Source organism: Schistocerca americana, chromosome 7 (genome assembly GCF_021461395.2).
Source record: "Schistocerca americana isolate TAMUIC-IGC-003095 chromosome 7, iqSchAmer2.1, whole genome shotgun sequence".
In the NCBI taxonomy this organism is placed as follows: Eukaryota; Metazoa; Arthropoda; class Insecta; order Orthoptera; family Acrididae; genus Schistocerca; species Schistocerca americana.
In genome coordinates this window covers 144,316,264-144,339,382 of record NC_060125.1, presented here as the reverse complement: position 1 = coordinate 144,339,382, position 23,119 = coordinate 144,316,264, and the positions used below count along the sequence as shown (strand labels likewise).

General features: G+C 39.9%; 1 protein-coding gene across 1 annotated transcript in view; it reads right to left on the bottom strand.

The window, feature by feature from the left end:
• The window catches only part of LOC124621967 (tetratricopeptide repeat protein 5-like), a 134,534-nt gene that overhangs the window by 48,541 nt on the left and 62,874 nt on the right, over window positions 1–23,119 (bottom strand). Inside the window, exons 3-4 of the mRNA XM_047147500.1 lie at window positions 19,537–19,754; window positions 1,940–2,182 (exon numbers count right to left, since the gene is read on the bottom strand). Coding sequence (XP_047003456.1) covers window positions 1,940–2,182; window positions 19,537–19,754 — 461 coding nt within the window. The remainder of the gene's footprint in view (window positions 1–1,939; window positions 2,183–19,536; window positions 19,755–23,119) is intronic.

Below are 23,119 nucleotides of genomic sequence, written 5' to 3'. Positions count from 1 at the left end.
GCAGCTCCATCCCAGAACTATTTCTGGATCTACACCTCGTCTTTCTGGCTGCAGCCTGACCTGGGTGATAGACTGCAGCAGCCACAATGAGCAGCAAGCTCTCACCAAGTAAGCCTTCACCTCTCTGACATTGACCTCCTGGTATTCTACTGTGGAACATGTACTGTGAATTTGTGCCTAGTAGTTTCTGTTATTAACTGCATACCAATGGACTTACTCCATCATATTCAATTGATTTAGACTCATGATTCATGAACTCAGGATTCAAAATCCTCTTCTTGAACATATTCATCTTCAAGCATTGTTTGTAATTTGACAAGAAACTAAACTGGGATGATTATCCATTATTTATATCAGAAAAATTAAAGAAACTTTTGAAGAAAAGAGAACCACCTGTATGAATATCAAGAGCTAAGATGGTAAACCAGTCCTAAGCAAAGAATGGAAATCAGAAAAGTGGAAGGAGTATATATAGGGTCTATACAAGATCAATGTACTTGAGGGCAATATTATAGAAATGGAAGAGGACATAGATGAAGATGAGATGAGTGATATGATACTGCATCTGTATCTTTCCTTTCTTCATTCCATCATAGTGTTTTCTTCCATCTTTTTTTGTAGCTTGTCCTCCCACACACTACTTCCAACACACACACTGATGTCCTCTTAAATCTGTCCCATTCCTTTTCCACCGTTTCCTTCACTATTATGAGGTACTCTAAGCCAAGTTCCTTTCTTATCCTTAGCTTCTCTAGGTACATTACTAGCAGTCGACAGTCGCTGCTTAAGGCATCTGATGGTATTATGACAATATCTGCAACTTTACTATTCATTTCACTACTGTAGAGGATATAGTCAATTACCAACTTTCTACTCAAGTCATTAATGAAGCAAATAATCTTGTAGCTAAGAAAACAGGAGTTCCTGACCAACAAACCATTCCATTGGCAAAAATCCAACAGTCTATCACCAATCAAAGTTTCAAGATAAACAGGTGTATTTGCAGTATGTGCAGCTGTAGTGACAATGATTCCATTTCTAGGAGTGACTGACATGTAGGTTGTATCACAACATTCCACATGAAACAATCACTGCCATTCTTCACATTTATTGTTATTCTTGGCAATTCTGCAAAATTTGTGCACTTTTCCATAGTGATAGTCAGAATATTCAGTTAAAAAAAGGAAGATAACACCTAAAAGATTTCTAAAACCAATTTTTGAATATTGCTTGATAAACATTTTCAGCTTTTTGCCTGATCAGATTGCCTGTTGTCATTTGGAGGCTAAAACAACATTTATCCATGAAGTAAACACTTATCTACAAAGAGAACATTCATACATGAATCTGCAGTTCGATGTATTCAGTGTTTATGCAGGAATGCCCATTATAAACATTCCTTCCTGTAACATGTCCTGATGATACACATACTGTTGGTCACCACACATATGTAGTCTCTTTATGAAGAATTTGGTTCTCAATTCTCGATGACATCACTCTTCTAGTAATTATAGCAAGTGCAGACTACACAGTTATGATGAGGTAATGGTCCTACAAAACAGCATCAATCTCTCTCTCTCTCTCTCTCTCTCTCTCTCTGCCGCACACACACACACACACACACACACACACACACACACACACACACCAGCGACACCACAAGCATCTGCAGTCTTGTTCCCGAATATGTTGTTGTCTATTACATGGGAACAACACAAATTTATAGCGCAACCAATTGTTTTTATATGACAGTTTTGTGGAGTGCTATTGGGATAACAAAATACTTGAGTTCTACCATTTCCTCTGTGGTTTTCCAAGGCGTTTCAGATTTTTCCTAACTGATGGTAACCAGAGTGTTCCAGATTTCACATTAAAAATTAAAGTTCATAAGATAAATAACTCCATTTCTGACAGGAATGATACAATTGTTGAAACTTACTGCTTGAAAGTATGCTGACATGCATTGCTTTAAAATTTTTGGATTCTGTGAAATAGTAAAATACGATGAAAGATAAGAATTTCCAAGAATTGTCCAAGACTGTCCATCATTCGGATCCAGTTGTACAGCTTCTCTTGCTTTGTTTAGACCCTCCTCAATATTCTTAATTCTCTCCTGGGGTGTCTTGGAAGGCTCCTGACGCAAAACCATGGACAAATTTCTAAGGGATATTTTATTCTTTTTCTGAAACCAAGATAATTTATACTATGAATGCACAGATCTTCTATTACAGGTAAATGATATCTTAACACAAAGATTAGACATGTTGCGATAAACAGTATACACACAAAAGAAATTATAACTGACTTACATATTATGGAATGTCTCGTATTTAGTGCTAACATTGTTCATACCCAAAGACATTAAGTGTAAAATTCATCATGTTTGTCTGCTAGTGATTGTTTCACCATTTAATATTTTGCACATAATTTGGTGTACCAATCTACCCTTACACATTCTTTAATTAGACAAGGTGGAAAAAGTAACATGACAACTGGACATTACAGTTTTGCCAGACATGAAAACATAAAGCTCAGTTGTTTGATGTGAGACTTTGTAAACAGCACTGTTACAAGGTGTCTACCTGAAGAAAGCTGGAAAGGGCTTTCAGGAATGATAATTTTTGGTCTGTTACAGATAAATTTATTGTGTTTCAACAAGAAACAAATTGTTTTGGGTCTGTTTTCAACACTTCACTCAGTGAGTCTGAAGATAAGAATGACAGTATTCATCAGAATAGTATAGCCGATCATCAACACAAAACTACAGTAGAAACAACACTTAATTTGGAAATGACCATCAAATTAACATCCAATTTCTGTACCGGAGAGGGGAAGGGGAGATGGAGAAGGGTAGGGAGGAGGGGAGATAGGGAGAAAGATAGAGAGAGAGAGAAAGAAAGAAAGAAAGAGAGGGGGGGGGGGGGGGGGGGAGATCCTGAACTCAGAAGCATATTTAGTTTCTTAGTTGTTTTCAGATGGTGTCAGTTCATACCAAACTTTACATACAAGCAAAACAAATTTTATTCTATAAAGAGTCTTTCATCAGTCAGTGATGAACAATCAGTCAGCGAGCAGTCATGTCTAGGGGCAGTAACTGCCAGCCCTACACAGCAGAGCCTCTGATGATGAGCACAGTTAAGACATCAGTCAGCAATACCCACAATAAAATTGCTGGCTAGTGACTATGGGAAACCATGAGGAGGCAAAGCACAGTAAGTATGGATCCATGATCAGAGGTTTCTACGCTTACTGCCAAGCCTAGGCCACACCAGATTTTCAGTCTGTGCCAGTGCTGTTCATATTAGTGTACTTGCATTTGACAAGTCATGCCTAATGATGCACTGACAACACTGTACATCTTCACTGTCAGTGTACATTTGTGGGACTGGATAATATAACAAACAACTTAAGGGATTTAACTTCATACTGTTTGTCTAAGAACTTCACTGTGGGCACACAGAGCTATTGGGGAGGGGTTACTGGGTTTTAGTAAATCCCACAGACTTTGTGGTGTTACAACACCACAAATATTTATCTCGTAATGTGCCTGTGACAAATACAAGCAAATCGAGCAGGTCAATTGCTGTAAAGTGGAGAAAGGTGTACCTCCCTACAGAGCATGAGAATATTACACTCAACTATTTTTGCATAGCCAGTAACAGCACAGCAGAGATAGCTTTGAAAAAACATTTAGGTTGCAAAAGGCGGAGTAATTTAGATTTTCAGGTTATGTTGTATGTATTATCCCTTTCATGAAAAATCCATTTTTTAAATGCTCTCTTCCTCGTGCATTATCCACCATCTGGAAAAAAGTGCTAAGAAATGGGACTTTTTTCAGTTTTTCCTCACTAAACCACTTCAGGTGCATTTTAGGCAAAAATATGCCATTATAAATTTTAAACAGGGTTAAGTTTGCATCAAGTTTCGTACAAAACATGTTGGAAAATTCTGAACAGCCACTGAGATACGAGGCTGCGAAAGTTTGTAAAAATGGGAAGAAATTGCAAAAAGTTAGATATGTCAGTGTTTTTGCCATAATACCTCTTTTAGTAAAGTTTTGTGCACAGCACATAATAATCAGTGTTGTTGTTGTGGTCTTCAGTCCAAAGACTGGTTTGATGCAAATCTCCATGCTACTCTATCCTGTGCAAGCCTCTTCACCTCCCATTAACTACTGCACACTACATCCCTCTGAATCTGCTTACTGTATCTCTTGATCTCTGTCTACAATTTTTAACCTCCATGCTTCCCTCCAGTACTAAATTGGGATCCCTTGATGCCTCAGAACATGTCCTACCAACTGATCCCTTCTTCCAGTCGAGTTTTGCCACAAGTTCCTCTTCTCCCCAATTCCACTCAGTACCTCCTCATTAGTTATGTGATTTACCCATCTAATCTTCAGCATTCTTTGTAGCACCACATTTCAAAAGCTTCTATTCTCTTCTTGTCTACACTGTTTATTGCCCATGCTTCACTTTGATACATAACTACACTCCATACAAATTCTTTCTGAAAATACTTCCTGACACTTAAATCTATACTTGATGTTAACAAATTTCTCTTCTTCAGAAACGCTTTCCTTGCCATTGCCAGTCTACATTTTATATCCTCTCTACTTCGACCATCATCAGTTATTTTGCTCCCCAAATAGCAAAACTCCTTTACTATTTTAAGTGTCTCATTTCCTAATCTAATTCCCTTAGCATCACCCGATTTAATTCGACTACATTCCATTATCCTTGTTTTGCATTTGTTGATGTTCATCTTATATCCTCCTTTCAAGACACTGTCCATTCCGTTCAAGTGCTCTTCCAAGTACTTTGCTGTCTCTGACAGAATTACAATGTCATCGGCGAACATCAAAGTCTTTATTTCTACACCATAGATTTTAATTCCTACTCCAAATTTTTCTTTTGTTTCCTTTACTGCTTGCTCAATATACAGATTGAATAACACCAGGGATAGGCTACAAACCTGTCTCACTCCCTTCCCAACCACTGCTTCCCTTTCATGCCCCTCGACACTTATAACTGCCATCTGGTTTCTGTACAAATTGTAAATAGCCTTTCGCTCCCTGTATTTTACCCCTGCCACCTTCAGAATTTGAAAGAGAGTATTCCAGTCAACATTGTCAAAAGCTTTCTCTAAGTCTACAAATGCTAGAAATGTAGGTTTGCCTTTCCTTAATCTATTTTCTAAGATAAGTCGTACGGTCAGTATTGCCTCACATGCTCCTACATTTCTACAGAATCCTGACTGATCTTCCCCGAAGTTGGCTTCTAACAGTCTTTCCATTCATCTGTAAAGAATTTGTGTTAGTATTTTGCAACTGAGACTTGTTAAACTGATGGTTCGGTAATTTTCACACCCGTTAGAGCCTGCTTCCTTTGGAATTGGAACTGTTATATTCTTCTTGAAGTCTAAGGGTATTTTGCGTGTCTCATACATCTTGCTCATCTGATGGAAGAGTTTCGTCATGGCTGGCTCTCCCAAGGCTATCAGTAGTTCTAACAGAATGTTGTCTACCCCAGGGATTCATTTTGATTTACGTCTTTCAGTGCCCTGTCAAATTCTTCCCGCAGTATCATATCTCCCATCTCATCTTCATCTACATCCTCTTCCATTTCCATAATATTGCCCTCAAGTACATCACCCTTATACAGACCCTATATATACTCCTTCCACCTTTCTGATTTCCCTTTTCCATCTGAGCTTTTGATATACATACAGGTGATTCTCTCTTCTCCAAAGGTCTCTTTAATTTTCCCATAGGCAGCATCTACCTTACCCCTATATACATATCCCTATATACATACAGGTGATTCTCTCTTCTCCAAAGGTCTCTTTAATTTTCCCAAAGGCAGCATCTATCTTACCCCTAGAGATATATGCTTCCACATCCTTACATTTGTCCTCTAACCATTTCCGCTTAGCTATTTTGCATCTCCTGTTGATCTCATTTTTTAGATGTTTGTATCCCTTTTTGCCTGCTTTATTTACAGCATTTTCATACTTTCTCCTTTCATCAAGTAAGTTTAACATCTCTTGTGTTAGTCAAGGATTTCTAGTAGTCCTCTTCTTTTTACCTACTTAATCCTCTGCTGCCTTCACTATTTTGTCTCTCAAAGCCACACTATGTGATCAAAAGTATCCGGACATCTGGATGAAAAATGACTTACAAGTTCGTGGTGCCCTCCATCGATAATGCTTGAATTCAATATGGTGTTTGTGCACCCTTAGCCTTGATGACAGCTTTGACTCTCACAGGCATACGTTCAATCAGGTGCTGGAAGGTTTCTTGAGGAATGGCAGCCCATTCTTCATGGAGTGCTACACCGAGGAGAGGTGCTGATGTCGGTCGATGAGGCCTGACATGAAGTCGGCGTTCCAAAACATCCCAAAGGTGTTCTGTAGGATATAGGCCAGGACTCTGTGCAGGGCTGTCCATTACAGGAATGTAGTTGTGTAACCACTCCACCACAGGCAGTGCATTATGAACAGGTGCTCGACCGTGTGGAAAGATGGAATTGCCATCCCCGAACTGATCTTCAACAGTGGGAAGCAAGTAGGTGCTTAAAACATCAATGTAGGGCTGTGCTGATAGCGCCACGCAAAACAACAAGGGGTGCAAGCCGCCCCCCCCCCCCCCCCCCCCCAAGAAAAACACTACCACACCATAACACCACCGCCTCCGAATATTACTGTTGGCACTACACACATTGGCAGATGAAGTTCACTGGACATTCACCCTGCCATCACATTGCCACATTGTGTACCGTGATATGTCACTCCACACAACGATTTTCCACTGTTCAATCGTCCAATGTTTATGCTCCTTACACCAAGCGAGGCGTCATTTGGCATTTACCAGTGTGATGTGTGGCTTATGAGCTGCCACTCGACCATGAAATCCAAGTTTTCTCACCTCCCGCCAAACTGTCATAGTACTTGCAGTGGAACCTGATACAGTTTGGAATTCCTGTGTGATGGTCTGGATAGATGTCTGCCTACTACACATTACGACCCTCTTCAATTGTCGGCAGTCTCGCCTGTCAGTCAGCAGGTGAGGTCGACCTGTACGCTTTTCTGATGTACGTGTCCCTTCACCTTTCCACTTCACTTTCACATTGGAAACAGTGGACCTATGGATGTTTAGAAGTGTGGCACAGTCACCTGACCATGTTCGAAGTCCGTGTGTTCCACGGAGCTCCCCATTCTGCTCTATCACAATGTCTAATGACTACTGAGGTCACTGATATGGAATACCTGGCAGTAGGTGGCAGCACAATGCACCTCATATGAAAAACATATGTTCTTGGGGGTGTCCAGATACTTTTGATCACATAGTGTATCCATTCTCCTTCTACTGTATTCCTTTCCCCTGTTCTTGTCAATCATTCCCTAATGCTCCCTCTGAAACTCTCTACCCTCTGGTTCTTTCTGTTTATCCATGTCCCATCTCTTTAAATTCCTATCTTTTTGCAGTTTCTTCAATTTCAATCTACAGTTCATTACCAATAAATTATGGTCAGAGTCCACATCTGCCCCTTAAAATGTCTTACAATTTAAAACCTGATTTCTAAACCTCTTTCTTACCATTATATAATCAATCTGAAACCTTCCAGTGCCTCCAGGTCCCTTCCACGTATATAACCTTATTTCACGATTCTTAAACCAAGTATTAACAACCATTAAGTTATGCTCTGTGCAAAATTATATCAGCTGGTTTCCTCTTTCGTTCCTCACCCCCAGTCCATATTCACCTACTACTTCTCCTTCTCTACCTTTACCTACTATCGAAATCCAGTTCCTCATGACTATCAAATCTTCATCTCCCTTAACTATCTGAATAATTTCTTTTATCTCATCATATATTTTTTCAATCTCTTCTTCGTCAGTGGAGCTAGTTGGCATATAAACTTGTACTACTATGGTAGGTGTGGGCTTTGTGTCTATCTTGGCTACAATAATGCGTTCACTATGCTGTTCATAGTAGCTTATCCATGTTCCTACTTTTTTATGCATTATTAAACCTACTCCTGCATTAACCCTATTTGATTTTGTATTTATTACCAGAAGTCCTGTTCCTCCTGTCACCAAACTTCACTAATTCCCACTATATCTAACTTTAACATATCCATTTCCATTTTTAAATTTTCTAACCTACCTGCCAAATTAAGGGATTTGAGATTTCATGCTCCAATCCGTAGAATGCCAGTCTTGTTTCTCCTGATAATGATGTCCTCCTGAGTAGTCCCCACTCGAGATACGAATGGGGGAATAATTTACCTCCAGAATATTTTACCCAAGAGGACACCATCATCTTTTAACCATACAGTAAAGCTGCATGCACTCGGGAAAAATTACTGCTGTAGTTTCCCCTTGTTTCTGGCCATCCACAGTACCGGCAGACATTCACATATTGCCAGGGATAATAGTGACATTAATAAACTAGCTCTCGCTGGTTTTCCAGTCACAATCCTTTTCCAATTTTTAAATACTTAATGTCAATAAGTAATGGAATAACTGGAGGTGAAGTCATCAACTGCCAACTGTCCTCAGAGTTTGGTTATAGAACATGATTTTCCAGACTGTGTTCCGCGCAACACTAGTGTTCCAGGAGAAGTGAGTAAGTGTTCTATGAAAAAATATTAATAACATGGCATTTACTTCGAAATTTTTTCTTATTTTTTAAAAGTGTATGATGACTCTTGTCTTACTTAAGTAGTTATGATTTAAAACTGAAATGATCACTGAATAAAACAAGTATTTCCCATGTTCAAAAATTTTATAAATCTTCAAAATAAACCAGGATTCCATCAAAATAACTGGATTCTCAAAGTGTTCCATCAGAGGAAAAGTTTGAGAATCCCTGTTCTACATCAGTTTTGAAAACGTGTTTCCAATGTAAAGATGCAGTGGTGTCTCTGAGAATAGTCGCTAACTGTATTAACACGATTCACGTTGTCCGTCGCACTTCACATAGTGTAGACCGGGAACTGTCTGCTAGGCATGCCCGATGTAAAACTGACTGGGCACGGCCCGTGCTGCCTGAGTTGTTGTTGTTCTGCCGGCAGAGAGCGCGGCCGAATTCTCACGTGCCCTCTGGTGGACGGGACTTTACTTGCGGCAACTACTGTCCGTGATGCACCGTGCCGATGTGCGCCTCCCGCGATCTTTCTGGTGGCTACTGCACTAACCATACACATATGAAGAAAGGAAAGTATCTCTGAATCCTCTCATGCCTCCCCACAAGATGATAATCTCTAAACAGTGTGATGATGGCCTGAAAAAAAGCTTTGAGTACAAAATGCTCCATTTGCATTGTAAGTTTTTTTGAGGACTATACTGACAAAAGGGCGAAGTCCACAGTTACTCTACCTTCATGCCCTTACCAACTGACACAGAAATGGGAAAGAGCAAATCTGATGTAGTAGATGGTGGCCACCTCCCACACAGAGTTCACTGGAATCATAGCGAATGTTTTTCTCTTTGATGGTACTGTGTTTCTGCAGATGCTAGAGGATAAATTGTTATCAAACAAGAAAAAAAATGAGACCTGCTTCATCTCATGGCTTCAAAGGGAATTCTGATAAGTACAAATGGTCACCAAGCAGGCAACAGAAGATGAAAATGTATTAATTATGAAAACCACTGTGTTGTCATCTTCTAAACACGATTCTGTTATTGGAGAAGACACCGATCTTTTGGTTTTGATGAAAGCTTAAGTGCCAGACTATATTTTCTTATGCAAGTCTGGAAAGATAACATAGGAGAGGTGCTGTATTCCACAACACCTTTCAGGTAAAAGGATACAGTGGAAAACATTCTATTTCTTCACGCGATAAATAGTTGTGATAACACCTCCACTCTGTTTGGACAAGAGAAAACTAAATTTTGCACCACACTTGAGAGCAACACTTTTCACAGTAAAAATGTTACTATTTTCAAAGATCCAACTGCAGAAAAAGAGAAGATCATGGAAGCAACTGAAAATTTCATTTTGCCACTTTTGTGGAGGTGTTTCAAACATTTCTATAGTTGAGTTGCAATATCTTAACTTTTCTAAAGCTGCTAAAAACACCAAATTCGACCTGGCTTGCCTACCTCCAACAAGGGCTGCAGTTCTATATCACGCATATAGAACAAAGTTGGGCTGGAACAAGGATATTCGGGGTCTAACTCCAATGCCAATGAATCAAGAGGCAGCTCTACAGGCATTGCTAAACACGATTTCATGCCAACGCAAAAACACTTGTGGCAACAAATGTAGCTGCAGCAAAGTAGACTTGGAAGCTCCATTGTATGTATTAATTGTAGATTCAACAGTGTAGGAAAAGGCAGATTACTGTAAAGAAAACACGTCAAGTTCCAGACAGGCATGATTAAAAGACACTCACATATAGTTTTCAGCCACAGCCTTTGTCAGTAACCACACACGTAAACCCCCCCCCCCCCCCCCCCCCCACACACACACACACAGTGGCCAGCACCAGCATCTTGGACCAGAAGGCAACATCGCGTGGGATGCTAGCAGCATTCTGCATGGGTTGCGGTAGGGGAAGGGGAAGGGGAAGGGGAAGGGGAGGGGGTGGGGGAGGGGGAAGGGGAAGGGGAAGGGATGGGCATAGTAGTGTATGGGCGGGGAGAGAGATGAACGCTGTCTAGCAGATTGTGCAGGAACTAGACTGCCGACAGGTGCAGCATCAGAAGGTTGTGGGGCAGGGGGGGGGGGGGGAAGGAACAAAATAGGAGAAGAGCAGGGAAAGACGGGCAGATGCTTGGCAGAGGCCTGCAGATAAACAGGGTGGGAGACAAGAATGCAGAGGAGGTGATAGGATAGAGGGGGTGGAAACTGTTGGGAGGAGGGTGTGGAGACAGTATGTGACTGTAGGCTGAGGCCAGGATCATTATGGGAGCAGAGAATGTGCTGTAAGGATAACTCCCGCCCGTGCAGTTCAGAAAAGCTGGTGGTGGAGGGAAGGATCCAGATGGCTCGTGTGGTGAAGCAGCTATCGAAATCAAGTCTTTATCTTCAGCTGAATGTTGTGCCACAGGGTGGTCTACCGGGCTCTTGGCCACAATTTGCAAGCAGCCATTCATCCAGGTGGACAGCTGATCACTAGTCATACCAATCTAAAAAGCTGTACAATGGTTGCAGCAGAGATGGTAAATGCCATGGCTGGTTTAACAGATGGCCCAGCCCCTGATGATGTAGAATAAACCTGTCACAGGACTGGAATAGGAAGTGCTGGGTGGGTGGATTGGTTAGGTTTTGCACCTGGATCTTCCACAGGGATATGATTCTCGTGGCAAGAGGTTGAGGTCAGGATGGCATAGGGATACACTAGGATATTGTGGAAGTTGGGTGTCTCCACTGAAAAAATTTCAGCACTCATTGACCAACACCTCCAACCAATTGCTAGTAATCTAGCCTCTCACGTCAAAGACACCAACCACTCCCTTCACTGACTCTCCACCATCCCCACTCCTTTACCTTCTGGATCCCTGCTCGTTACTGTTGACGCCACCTCCCTATACACCAACATCACTCATGCCCATGGTCTTACCGCAATTGAACACTATCTTTCCCAATGTCCTTTAGACTCCAAATCCACTATCTCATTCCTCACACACCTTACTGACTTTATCCTAACCCACAACTACTACTCATTTGAAGGGAAGGATATAAACAAATCCGCGGCACAGCCATGGACACTCGCATGGCACCGTCCTACGCCAACCTTTTTATGGGCCATCTAGAGGATAATTTCCTAGCCTCTCTAAACATCAAACCCCTAGTCTGGTTAAGGTTCATTGGTGATATCTTCATGACCTGGACCCAGGGCCAAGACAGCCTATCTTCATTCCTTGCCAACCTCAACATCTTCTCTCCCATCCATTTCACGTGGTCCTCCTTGACCCAGCGTGCCACATTCCTAGAAGTTGACCTCCTACTTTCTGATGACTCTACCTGCATCTCTGTCCAAATTAAACCAACCAACGACCAACAGTACCTGCATTTTGACAGCTGTCATCCCTTTCACACCAAAAGGTCCCTCCCATACAGCCTGGCTACCTGGGGATGGTGTATCTGCAGTGACAAAAACTCCCTTGCTAAGTATGCTGGGTGTCTTGCCAAGGCCTTCACATACAGGCATTATCCCCCAGAACTAGTCCACAAACAGATCTCCCCAGCCATTTCTCCTCACAACCCCAATCCTCCCACCACCCCTAAAAACCAGCCACAAAGGTGTGCCCCCTTTGTCACCCAAAAAGAAGTGTCTCCTTCATCACCCAGTACTACCCTGGACTGGAACATACTTTGCCAGGGCTCTGATTACCTATCATCATGCCCTGAAATGAGGGACATCCTACCTGAGATGCTTCCCAACCTTCCTTAAGTGGTGATCTGTCGCCCAAGCAACCTCCAAAGCATCCTAGAGGAACCCTATGCCACTCCCCATCCCAACCTCTTGTCGCAAGGATCATATCCCTGTGGAAGATCCAGATGCAAAACCTGCCCAATCCACCAACCCAACAATTCCTATTCCAGCCCTGTCACAGGTTTATCCTAGCCCATAAGGGACAGGGCCACCTGTGAAAGCAGCCACGTCATTTAATAGCTATGCTGCAATCATTGCACAGCTTTTCATATTGGTATGACTACCTACCAGCTGTCCACCAGGATGAACGGTTACCACCAAACTATGGCCACAAGCAAGGTAGACCACCATGTGGCACAACATGCAACTGAACACAACACACTTTATTCCAATGACTGCTTCACTATCCAGGCAATCTGGATCCTTCCCTCCACCACCAGCTTTTCTGAACTGCACAGATGAAAGTTATCCTTACAACACATTCTCTGCTCCTGTAATGATCCTGGCCTCAAATTACAGTAAAATACTGTCCCCACACCCTTCACCCAATAGTTTCTACCCCCTCTGTCCATCATCTCCTCCCCATTTTCATCTCTCACCCTGTCTATTTATAGGCCTCTGCTAACGCATCCGCCTGTCTTTCCCGCTCCTTTATTTTTTTTGTTCCTTTTATCCCCACCTCCCTGCCCCACAACCTCCTGATGCTACACTTGTTGGCAGTCTAGTCCCTGCATACTCCACCAGACAGTATTTGTCTCTCTTCCCACCCGCACGTTACTATCCCTATCCCCTCCCCTTCATCTTCCTGTGAATATTGTGTGTGTGTGTGTGTGTGTGTGTGTGTGTGTGTGTGTGTGTGTGTCTCTTTACTGACAAAGGCTGTGGCTGAAAGCTATATGTGAGTGCCGTTTAATTGTGCCTGTCTGCAACTTGACGAGTCTTCTTTACGGTAAGTATCAATCTATCCTTCCCTACAATGCTGATATTCCTATCTGGAATTTCCACTGTTTAACTATGGATTCAAATTATGCAGTGATACACCAGAGGACAAATTCAACATGGAAAAAGATGAGTTAGATGACACGCTGCTTATTGGTCAATGTAAAGAATCTGAACCAAAACAAAAATTTATGACCTTCTAACTTCTGCTGGCAATTTTGTATATATCATTAAAGTAAAATTTAAGATCTATTTTTAAATTGTATTTTGTTGAAATACAAATACATGTACAAGTGCTGAAAATTTTTGTTTTTCTTTTTCAAAAATACGTATTCCCCAGAAATTACATAAATGGCATGAAATACACTAATATATTGCACACATTGAGGCTTAAAGATGATATTACATTCAAGAATGCAATTTTCGGCTGATTTTGAGTCCACTTTTACTAAAATTATTAATCCAACATTTTTCAGCATGTATAGGGAGTAATTGCAAATATTTTGTATGAATACTGAAGGAAATTATTGAATCCTCTTCAACATTTGTTGTTATACACTGTGCACAAAACTGCACTAAAAAAAGTATTATGGTGAAATGACTGATATATCAAACTTTTTGCAATTTCTAGACTTTTTGCAGATTTTCAGAGCCTATTATCTCTGCAGATGTTCCAAAATTGCCAACATGTTACACATGAGATGTGCAGCAAATTTAACACTCTTTAAAACTGATAATGGGGTATTTTTACCTAAAATGCGCTGGAAGCGAGTTACTGAGGAAAAACTGAAAAAAGTGTGATTTCTTAGTGCTTTTTTCAAGATCATGGGCAGCACACAAGGGGGAAAAGGTCTAAAACTTGGATTTTTCAAGAGAGGCATATACATACAACATACCTGAAAATCAGAGTTACTCAATTTTTTGCAATGCAAAATTTTATTTCTGCTAGCTTTTAAAGAAAAAGAAAAAATGCAATTTGGTGACAGAACTATAAAATGAAAATGACAAGTTGCAAAATTTCCCACTGCAAGTAAGCTGTTGTAACATGTGTCAGCATCACCAAATTTCAGCAGAAGTGATCGATATTATTCGAAAAATGTGACATTGGGAATGCAATGCTTTTAACACATTCGTACAAAAGGAAACAATTCTCATATTATTTTACTTTGTATACAGTTCAGACCCATTTGGAATTTGCTAGTGTCCCATCGGTCACCTCCCCAGGTGGCGGATAGGGGAATGTTCACCAGATATGGTGTAAACTGAGGGAATAAAATATGCCTCCGAAACCTGGGCTCTGACAGCAAAGAATTCTGAATCACTGGATGCATTCAAGAGAAGGATACTCAGGAGACTCATTGGTACAATTTGTGATAGGAAAAGATGGAGGAGTAGATACAACCATGAGTTATATGCCACCTGCAAAGACAAGCCTGTTACAAAAATTGTGAAGTCATCTAGGCTCAGATGGACTGGCACATGGCATGGTTGAATACAAAAATACCAATAAATATAATACAGGGACAGCCAGGTGGACAGAGAGAATGTGGTTGACTGAAAACTATGTGGGAGGTCAGAGTCATAGAAGACCTTCGAAAGTACAGGAACTGGAAAATGCTGGTAAGGGACAGGGATAAGTGGAAGGAGATGGTTGAAGAGGCCAAGACTCATCAGAAGTCAAGTAGCACCTTAAAAAATACACAGTGTTGCGAATAAGTAACAAGATTAATTTTTTTCCCAGGTACACTTTCAGGAACATCATCAAATGTTGTTACCATTTCACACACTAGATTGTGCTGAACATACAGACACTTCTGTCATGATGATGACTTGGCCAGTGCATGCACAGCCATCATGAAAGTAACACTGTGCAAGCAGTGGCAATGAAATGTAGCATCTTGGATCAAAAAGAAGGGACAAAATTTTGCTATAAATGTGGAAAAACATCATCAGAAGTTTACAAAGATACGCAGTGTGTTCACAGGGACAACTGTCTTGGCCATAGTCAAGTGTTCTGCTGCTTTCCACCACTTAATAATGGAAAATAATCTTTAGAAAATGTACTACCCATCAGACATCCCGTATATGCTTTGGGATGAAAATGTGAAAAAAACCAACAACATTGTCATCAGTGATACAGTGATACATGATTTACCATCCGAAAATTCGCAGTGAAACTTGGTATGAATAAGAAGCTGGCCAGGTTGATCTTAGACAAAGAGTTGCACATGAGAAAGATCTGGTCCCAGTTTACTCCACATTCACTGGCAGATGAGCAGAAAGAGCACTGAGTTGCATGCTGCACTGGTTTCATCACTGCAGTTAATGAAGATCACAATCTACTGAAACAACAGGCACTTTAACCCTTTAGTGACCAGTGGGAACTATAGTTCCCATTTATTTGTTTTCACTGTAAGTTCAGTGGTAATCCGTGTTCCCACTTCTAACTTGTGCAACCATCTCTGTTAGAGTGTGCTAACTATGCGTAGATTGTCAACGGTTAGGCAAAAGCTGCTGTATTTCTACCTTGTGAGTCAATCAATGCAGAAGCACAGTTCCCTCGTGAAGACGAGTCACTGTTTCGACCGCTACAGAATTTTTTGGATAGTGTGCTTTCCTTTTGCGTGTGAAGTGACTTGTGTTGTATTTATCTACTTTTATATTTATGAGGGAGATAGTATTCGTGTATATTTGCTGGATTTGACTGAAAATTATGTAAATATTACAAGGTAAGTTAGTGGAAGGAGAAGTGAAGTTTTCTGCCCATTGGCTGTGGCAGAGTATAATAAAATAATGGGAGGAGTGGATAGATTTGATCTGCTGCGTGAACGGTATGCTGTAGGCCGTCGTTCATGGAAGTGGTGGCACAAACTCTTTTCCTTTCTTGTGGATTTGGCAGTTGTCAATTCCTACGTTATGTGGAAGCTACTGAAGACAGAAGCAGACCAATTAACATTTAGATTCCACTTGGCAAGGCAACTTATCTCTGGCTTCTCAAGTTGTAAGAGAAGAGGAAGGCCTGTTCATTTCCAAACACCAAAAAGAGGAGTGTCTGGAGTACCAGATGAAGTTTGTCTGGAGAAAGTTGGAACTCATTTCCCTACAAAAGGTACAACAAACAGAAGATGCCGCCAATGTAGCACCAAGAACAAAGAAAAGAGAACAAAAATAATGTGTAGCAACTGTCATGTACCTTTGTGTGTAGCACCATGCTTCTCTAAATTCCATAGCACATCACCTTAGCGAACTCAAAGGACAGTATGAACTAACACAAATAGAGTTCGGTGGGAACAATAGTTCCCACTACTTTTTTTATACTCGTAGGTAAAAGGTTTAAACTATGATTTTATGAACGGTTTCTTAGCCCAATAAAGTGTTCATAAAAGTCTACAACTTCCGGAAATAATTTGGTTAAAGGGGAAATACTTCAGTGACATTGAGAACAACCAATGTGCTGTGACCAACAGACTGAAAGAGGCACACAACCAGGATTTCAAGCGTTCTCTCAATAACTTGCATGATCAATATAAACATCGTATGGAGGTGCAAGGGGATAATTTTGAAGCCTTGTAGCTGTGAAATTGCAATACATTCCTTAGCAATATTATGAAAAGGAAAGTTGTTTCTCACTATGTAGCAGAGATGCAGAGTCACAGACAGGCACAACTGAAAGACTGTCACATTATGAACTTTCAGTCAACAAGGCTTTTGTCGAAAATAGATATCTCTCTCTCTCTCTCTCTCTCTCTCTCTCTCTCTCTCTCTCTCTCTCTCTCTCTCACACACACACACACACACACACACACACACACACACACACACTGTGGCTTCAGTTGACAGAGGCTGCAGTCGTGTGTGTGTGAGTTGCATTTGCATGGATGCGTGTGTGTGTGTGTGTGTGTGTGTGTGTGTGTGTGTGTTTTTTGTCTATTTTCGACAAAGGCCCTGCTGGTCAAAAGATTATAATGTGACAGTCTTTTTGGTGTGCCTATCTGTGACTCAACATCTCCACTATATGATGAGTAGCAACTTTCTTATTCATAATATCGTTACATTCCATCCTGGATTTTCCATTGTTTGATTTAATGAATTCCTTAGCTTGGATGTAATACTAACTGTCTCTTACTTGGTGCACTGTGTATTTCTTCTTTTGTATTTTTCTTCTCTTGATTTCTTCAACTTATAAATGATGGTGCAGTAATTAAGCACTTTTTCCCCATGGTTTTGGTAAAATGGCTGTGTTATCAAGTAAATAATATACTCAGGCAACAATAAACAGCTGTCATACACACATTTCACTGCCTCCATTTAAACAGAGAAATATGATAGAATGCAATGGTAAATGTATCAGTTACCAGTTGAAAGCATGTGTCCATGCAGCAAGCACACATAAGACCACTGCTCCAAGCACCTGAAGAAGATGACAATGTCAACTGTCAAAATACTGTGCATAAAGTGGAATCACCAACTTGACTAGAACATATCATCACCAACCAATCACACCCAGCAATTAATTGGAATTACAGTAGTATCCTTCTCAGTTTTCCTGATACTGGAGTGCCACAATAATACTACAGTATTATTCTCTTCCCTTCTTCTCTCTCTCTCTCTCTCTCTCTCTCTCTCTCTCTCTCTCTCTCTCTCTCTCTCTTCTAATACCTGCAGAATAACATGTGAGATCCAATTCATCCAATTCACCCACAATTCAGCTGAAAATTGGAACTAGGAAAGACCACTTGGGTGGGCAAGTTCAGGATAAATCTGACTGATAACAACCAGCTTGGACATAGTTTTGACAACACACCTTAAGCACATTTGAAATTGGTGGTCCTTCGCCTCTTAATTTCAGTGAAATTAGATGACACTAGTTTCTTAAAACAGTTACACAGTAACTGGCACAAGCTGACAAAAGAACATGATCAATATATGAAAATGTGTGTACACCAGACTGAAGGCACTTAGAACAAATAATGTGTTGGAATGTATGAACACTAAGACAAAACACTTTTTAATTCCAAACATCAGAGTTTTAGTTATAGTGCAGTGTGTGGCCACACCCACCCCTTTAATTCATCATCTGGAGATTGCATTTGTAGATCTTTCAAACTGCAACTCTCTGCACTATTTCAACCATGCTAGCATTTTAATTAACTACATACTAGTCATTCCCGCTTCATTTTAATTCAGTTCCAAACTGTGAGACTGCCATATCATTCTCTAACTTGAATGGTAGTGTCTTGGCTTTTGTTTCCCTCTTTGATGTATGCCACTGCAATTACTTACATTTTAAATGAACAACAAATAGTAAGGTGACATTTTCTTACTGCTACAATTTTCCTATCTTGTTCCTCTTTGTTTCAGAAGCTACCTCTTACCAAATTCTGGTTTTTCTCGTCATCTTGGGAATTAGCAATTAATCTTGGGAATGGTACAAACTTTCCTACTTGTATTAGGTAATTCCAAGTCTGAGTTATCCAAATCAAGCAAGCACTTGTTTTATATGCTCCTATGGTTTTGGTCTGGAATCTCACACCACTAAACTTACACTGTCACTGAAGCAGATTTTATATCAATATGTGAACTCTGTAACATGCTTATGAAACACTAAAATATCTCTCTGAAATGTCTACACCCACAATTCAAGTTTTCGTCACCTTTACTAAATGAAAAATCCTCTAAAGCATTCTTTCATTACTGTCTATTTCATTCACATTGTCATAACAACTGTTAACCTAAAGGTATCTATTATTTCCCCTTTCTTACTTTGTGTTCAACAATCCTGAACACTTTTTTTAAAAACTACTTCAACATAAAAACCAAGTGAAAAGGCACAGTGTATGCCACACTGGACTCACATTTGGGAGGAAGATTGTTCAAATCCCTCATCTGACCATCCAGATTTAGGTTTTCCAAAGGATGCAGCTTACTTTCTTCCCCTTCCTTTCATTATATGAGCTTGGGCTCTGACTCTAATGACTTCACTATCAAGAGGACATTTAAACTCTAATCTTCCACCCTTTTTTCAATGTAAAATATGACATCTCCTATGATGTTAAGCAAACAACTGTTTACATCTCATAAAGATAAACACAAACATTATACTGAGACCACATAGAATATGTTACACCGTAATTTGTATATAATTTATAACATCCTGTCTCAAAATTCAAAAGCATGTGGATAACACATATAAAAATGAAAGAATATTTACATGTGACAGAGCTGTAGTAAAACAATTTTTGGCAGCTGTAATATCGTCTTTCTTCCAGTAACACTCTCCCAGTTCATTCCACGCATCTACAAATTTTGGGTCGAGTTTCAGTGCTTTCGACAACATTTCCTCAGCCTCAGCATTAAACTGAGGTGTGACATTCAGAGCCCTCCCCCTGAGGTAACAGTACATTGCTTTGTTAGCTTTTGATGCAGGATCTGCAAAAGAACACATGGTCAATAAAATATAGTGTAATGAATTATCAGAACATAGTTCTACATGTATCCAACGACTGAAAAATGGTCCTTCAGTTTCATACTTTATTAACAATTTCTGTCCTTGTTTGCCTCTGGTATTAAAAATAAATTATGCAAAACATTCCTCACAGCTATTAACTACTCAAACAATAAAGTGCTGAATAAAATGGTATCATATGAAAACAACAGTTAGCATCTGAAAATTTTCATGTGAATTTCCCAGTTGTTTAACTAGTGCTTGTGTACATATATATTATCATGAAGCCAGGCAACATGAAAGCTTAGCTTTCCACATCACTGTTTCTGAATTATGTATCTAGGCTTCAAGCATGTTTGACACTACTTCTTATATGTTATTTACTGTCTCCACAAAATCTGATAAGCTGCCAAAATTTTCCATGCAGCTTGAGTTTATGCTTTTTTTTCAGTTACTGGCAACCTGGACAAGGTCTTATCGACATTCCTTCTTTATACTCTGTATTGATGCTATTAGACCTTGTTTGATCTGTGGACACATTGTGAGGGGAAAAGTTCTTATTAGTAGCAAAACCATGTTCAGATGCCATCTTTTGTGTTTTGTATGGATTTAATAAACATTTTACTCATTATGCACAAAATTTTCTATTTTAAGTTTCTCAACAATAATTTTGTGCAGTGTTGCCCAGTGCACACCAATGGACATTTCACATGAACATAAGCAACTGTGAACTGACATTTTTTTTAAATACATGATAAAGAAGGTCCTCTATCTGGATGGATGACCTGCTACTCATCAACTTTATCATTCACATTTTTTATGGACTTCCCTAAATCACACCACCATTGGGTTATTTATACTTAATGCATTGCTCAAGATCCATAAAAGTCACAGAGTTTATGGAGAATTTCAGAGGCAGTCAGTCCGTTTTCAACAAGAAATCACCAACTGTATACACTTACAGCATGGTCATTTATTTCTCCAGCCATCTGGGAGCTTTGGCCATTCCTGGGTTGAAAATCTGTGCGTGCTACTGCTCAAGTGAAAGCTGACCATTGAAGGCACTTATATTTAATTGCCAATCACACCTTACTATCAAGAACTGCCTCATATGGCTGGTTCTTTTATTAATTTGCCTGCATGCTTCATGTATATAAGTTCAATGATGTTTATCAGGTGGTTTGTTTGAAGCCTTTACTACATATTACACTCCAACAAATGTCTGTCAAAACCTTTTAACACAATCTGTAAGTAGGCAAGCCTGCAAAGAGTGACAGACTGTAATTTTGCATGACAACAAAGAGGCAGTAGTCTCATAGAAAAACTGTGATGCAATGCGCCTCACACAATGTCCCAAAGAGTTATCAACAAGTATTGCACTGGAAAAGCCTCAGAAAAGAAAATATATGCTAGTAATAGTTCACATGGGGTATAATAGCCCAAGGAAAGGCTAAAACTAGAACAAATATGCTGTCAGTGCTCCAAATGTAGATAAATATGCAATTATGAGGGGATTTCAATAAGTAATACAACCCATTTTTTTCTGATAACAGATTTGTTTTATTCAGAATTCCAGTACACCACATTATTCTCCATTTCTTTGGCCATGAAATGCTATTTTTCAACATAGTCCCCACTCAATGTGATGGCCTTACATCACCCTACTGGGAGGGATTGTATGCCGTGTGGTACCACTCTACTGGTCAATATCAAAGCCAACATCTTGTTGTATCAATAACCTCAACATCATATTGCATCGATATCCTCCCCATTATCCATGTACTGCTTCCCAGAAAGTGCATCCTTCACTGGGCCAAACAGATGGAAGTCAGAAGGTGTGACATCCAGGCTGGTGGATGAGGAAGAACAGTTCAATAAGGTTTTGTGAGCTCCTGTCGGTTGTGTAGACTTGTGTAAGGCCTTGCACTGTCATGGAGAAGGAGAAGTTCATTTGCATTCTTGTGGTGACAAAACACTGAGGTCATTTGTTCAATTTCCTGAGGATATCGCAATAGACTTCACAGTTGATCATAGCACAATGATGGAGGATATCAAACAGAATAACCCTTTCAGAGTATCACAAGTTCAACGTCATGACTTTACCAGCTTCATGTAAATGTGTTGGTATGACTGATCTTTCTCTCATTGTGTTCCCCCCACTCCATTTTTTTGGCTGCTGTGCATCCGAAAAAATGTTTATTTTTTGCCATCCCAAGAACCATCAATAATAGTACAAAAAATACACTCAAAATTGTTTTCCTGTAATTTCATTTGTTTGCACTTATTATATTTACAGCTTGAAATTTTTTCATTGTTACAAATTAATTAATTAATTTATTTATTTATTTATTTATTTTTATAAGGGACATTCAATAAGTAATGCAACACATTTCTTTCTCAGTCAGTTTTGGTTGAAAAAATGCAGAATGTGCTGTCGGACATTACGGAATATTCCAGCTTCATCCTCTATAGTCTCATGTAGTTCCAATAGGTGGCAGCACTATATGTAGCCTTCAAGATGGTGTCTGTAATGGAGGTGTGTTCCAAGCAGAGAGCTGTCATTGAGTTTCTTTTAGCGGAAAACCAGAGCATCACATATATTCAATGGTGCTTCCAGAATGTATATGGAGACCTGGCTGTGAATAAAAGAATGGTGAGACACAAAGGAATTAGACATTTGCTAGTGCTGACACACGCGTCCACCAATAGAGCTACTCAAAGGTGTGTGCCCACAGGGCTATTGCCACCTAACAGAAGACCATAAAAAGCAATAAAAGACCATCTATCTGGAATTGCTTGCATGTGATGAGGCTGATCGTGAAAATTCTTTGTTGACTGTTGTCACAGGCAATGAAATGTGTTCATCACTTTGAACCAGAAACAAAATGGCAATCCATGGAGTGGCGCCACACCACCTCTCCTTCGAAGAAAAAGTTCAGACAAGAGAACTTAAAGACTCCCTCAATTTTTCACATATTAGTCAGAATAAGTTTAATTATAAATGCACAGACCATTACAAATCTGACAAATCATGGGACAAAAAGATAGAAAAGCAATTTTGTAAAAGCGGGAAGCAAATGGGAAATGAATAAGAAGCAGATTATGGGCACTAGTGGAATAAATACGTAGCACAGTGTAAAGTTAAATGTAAAAAGTGTATACGGTTTATGGAAAGAGGCACAGGCTGTATGATGTTATGTTATGTTATGTGGTTTATTCATCTCATTACATACAATTTTCAAATCATTTGATTTGATGTACAGGAGACATGTCAAGGTTTACAAAAGAAACTTTTTTCACTTTTTTAAGAGAACTACAAAAGTTTACATTATATTTTACATTTCTAAGT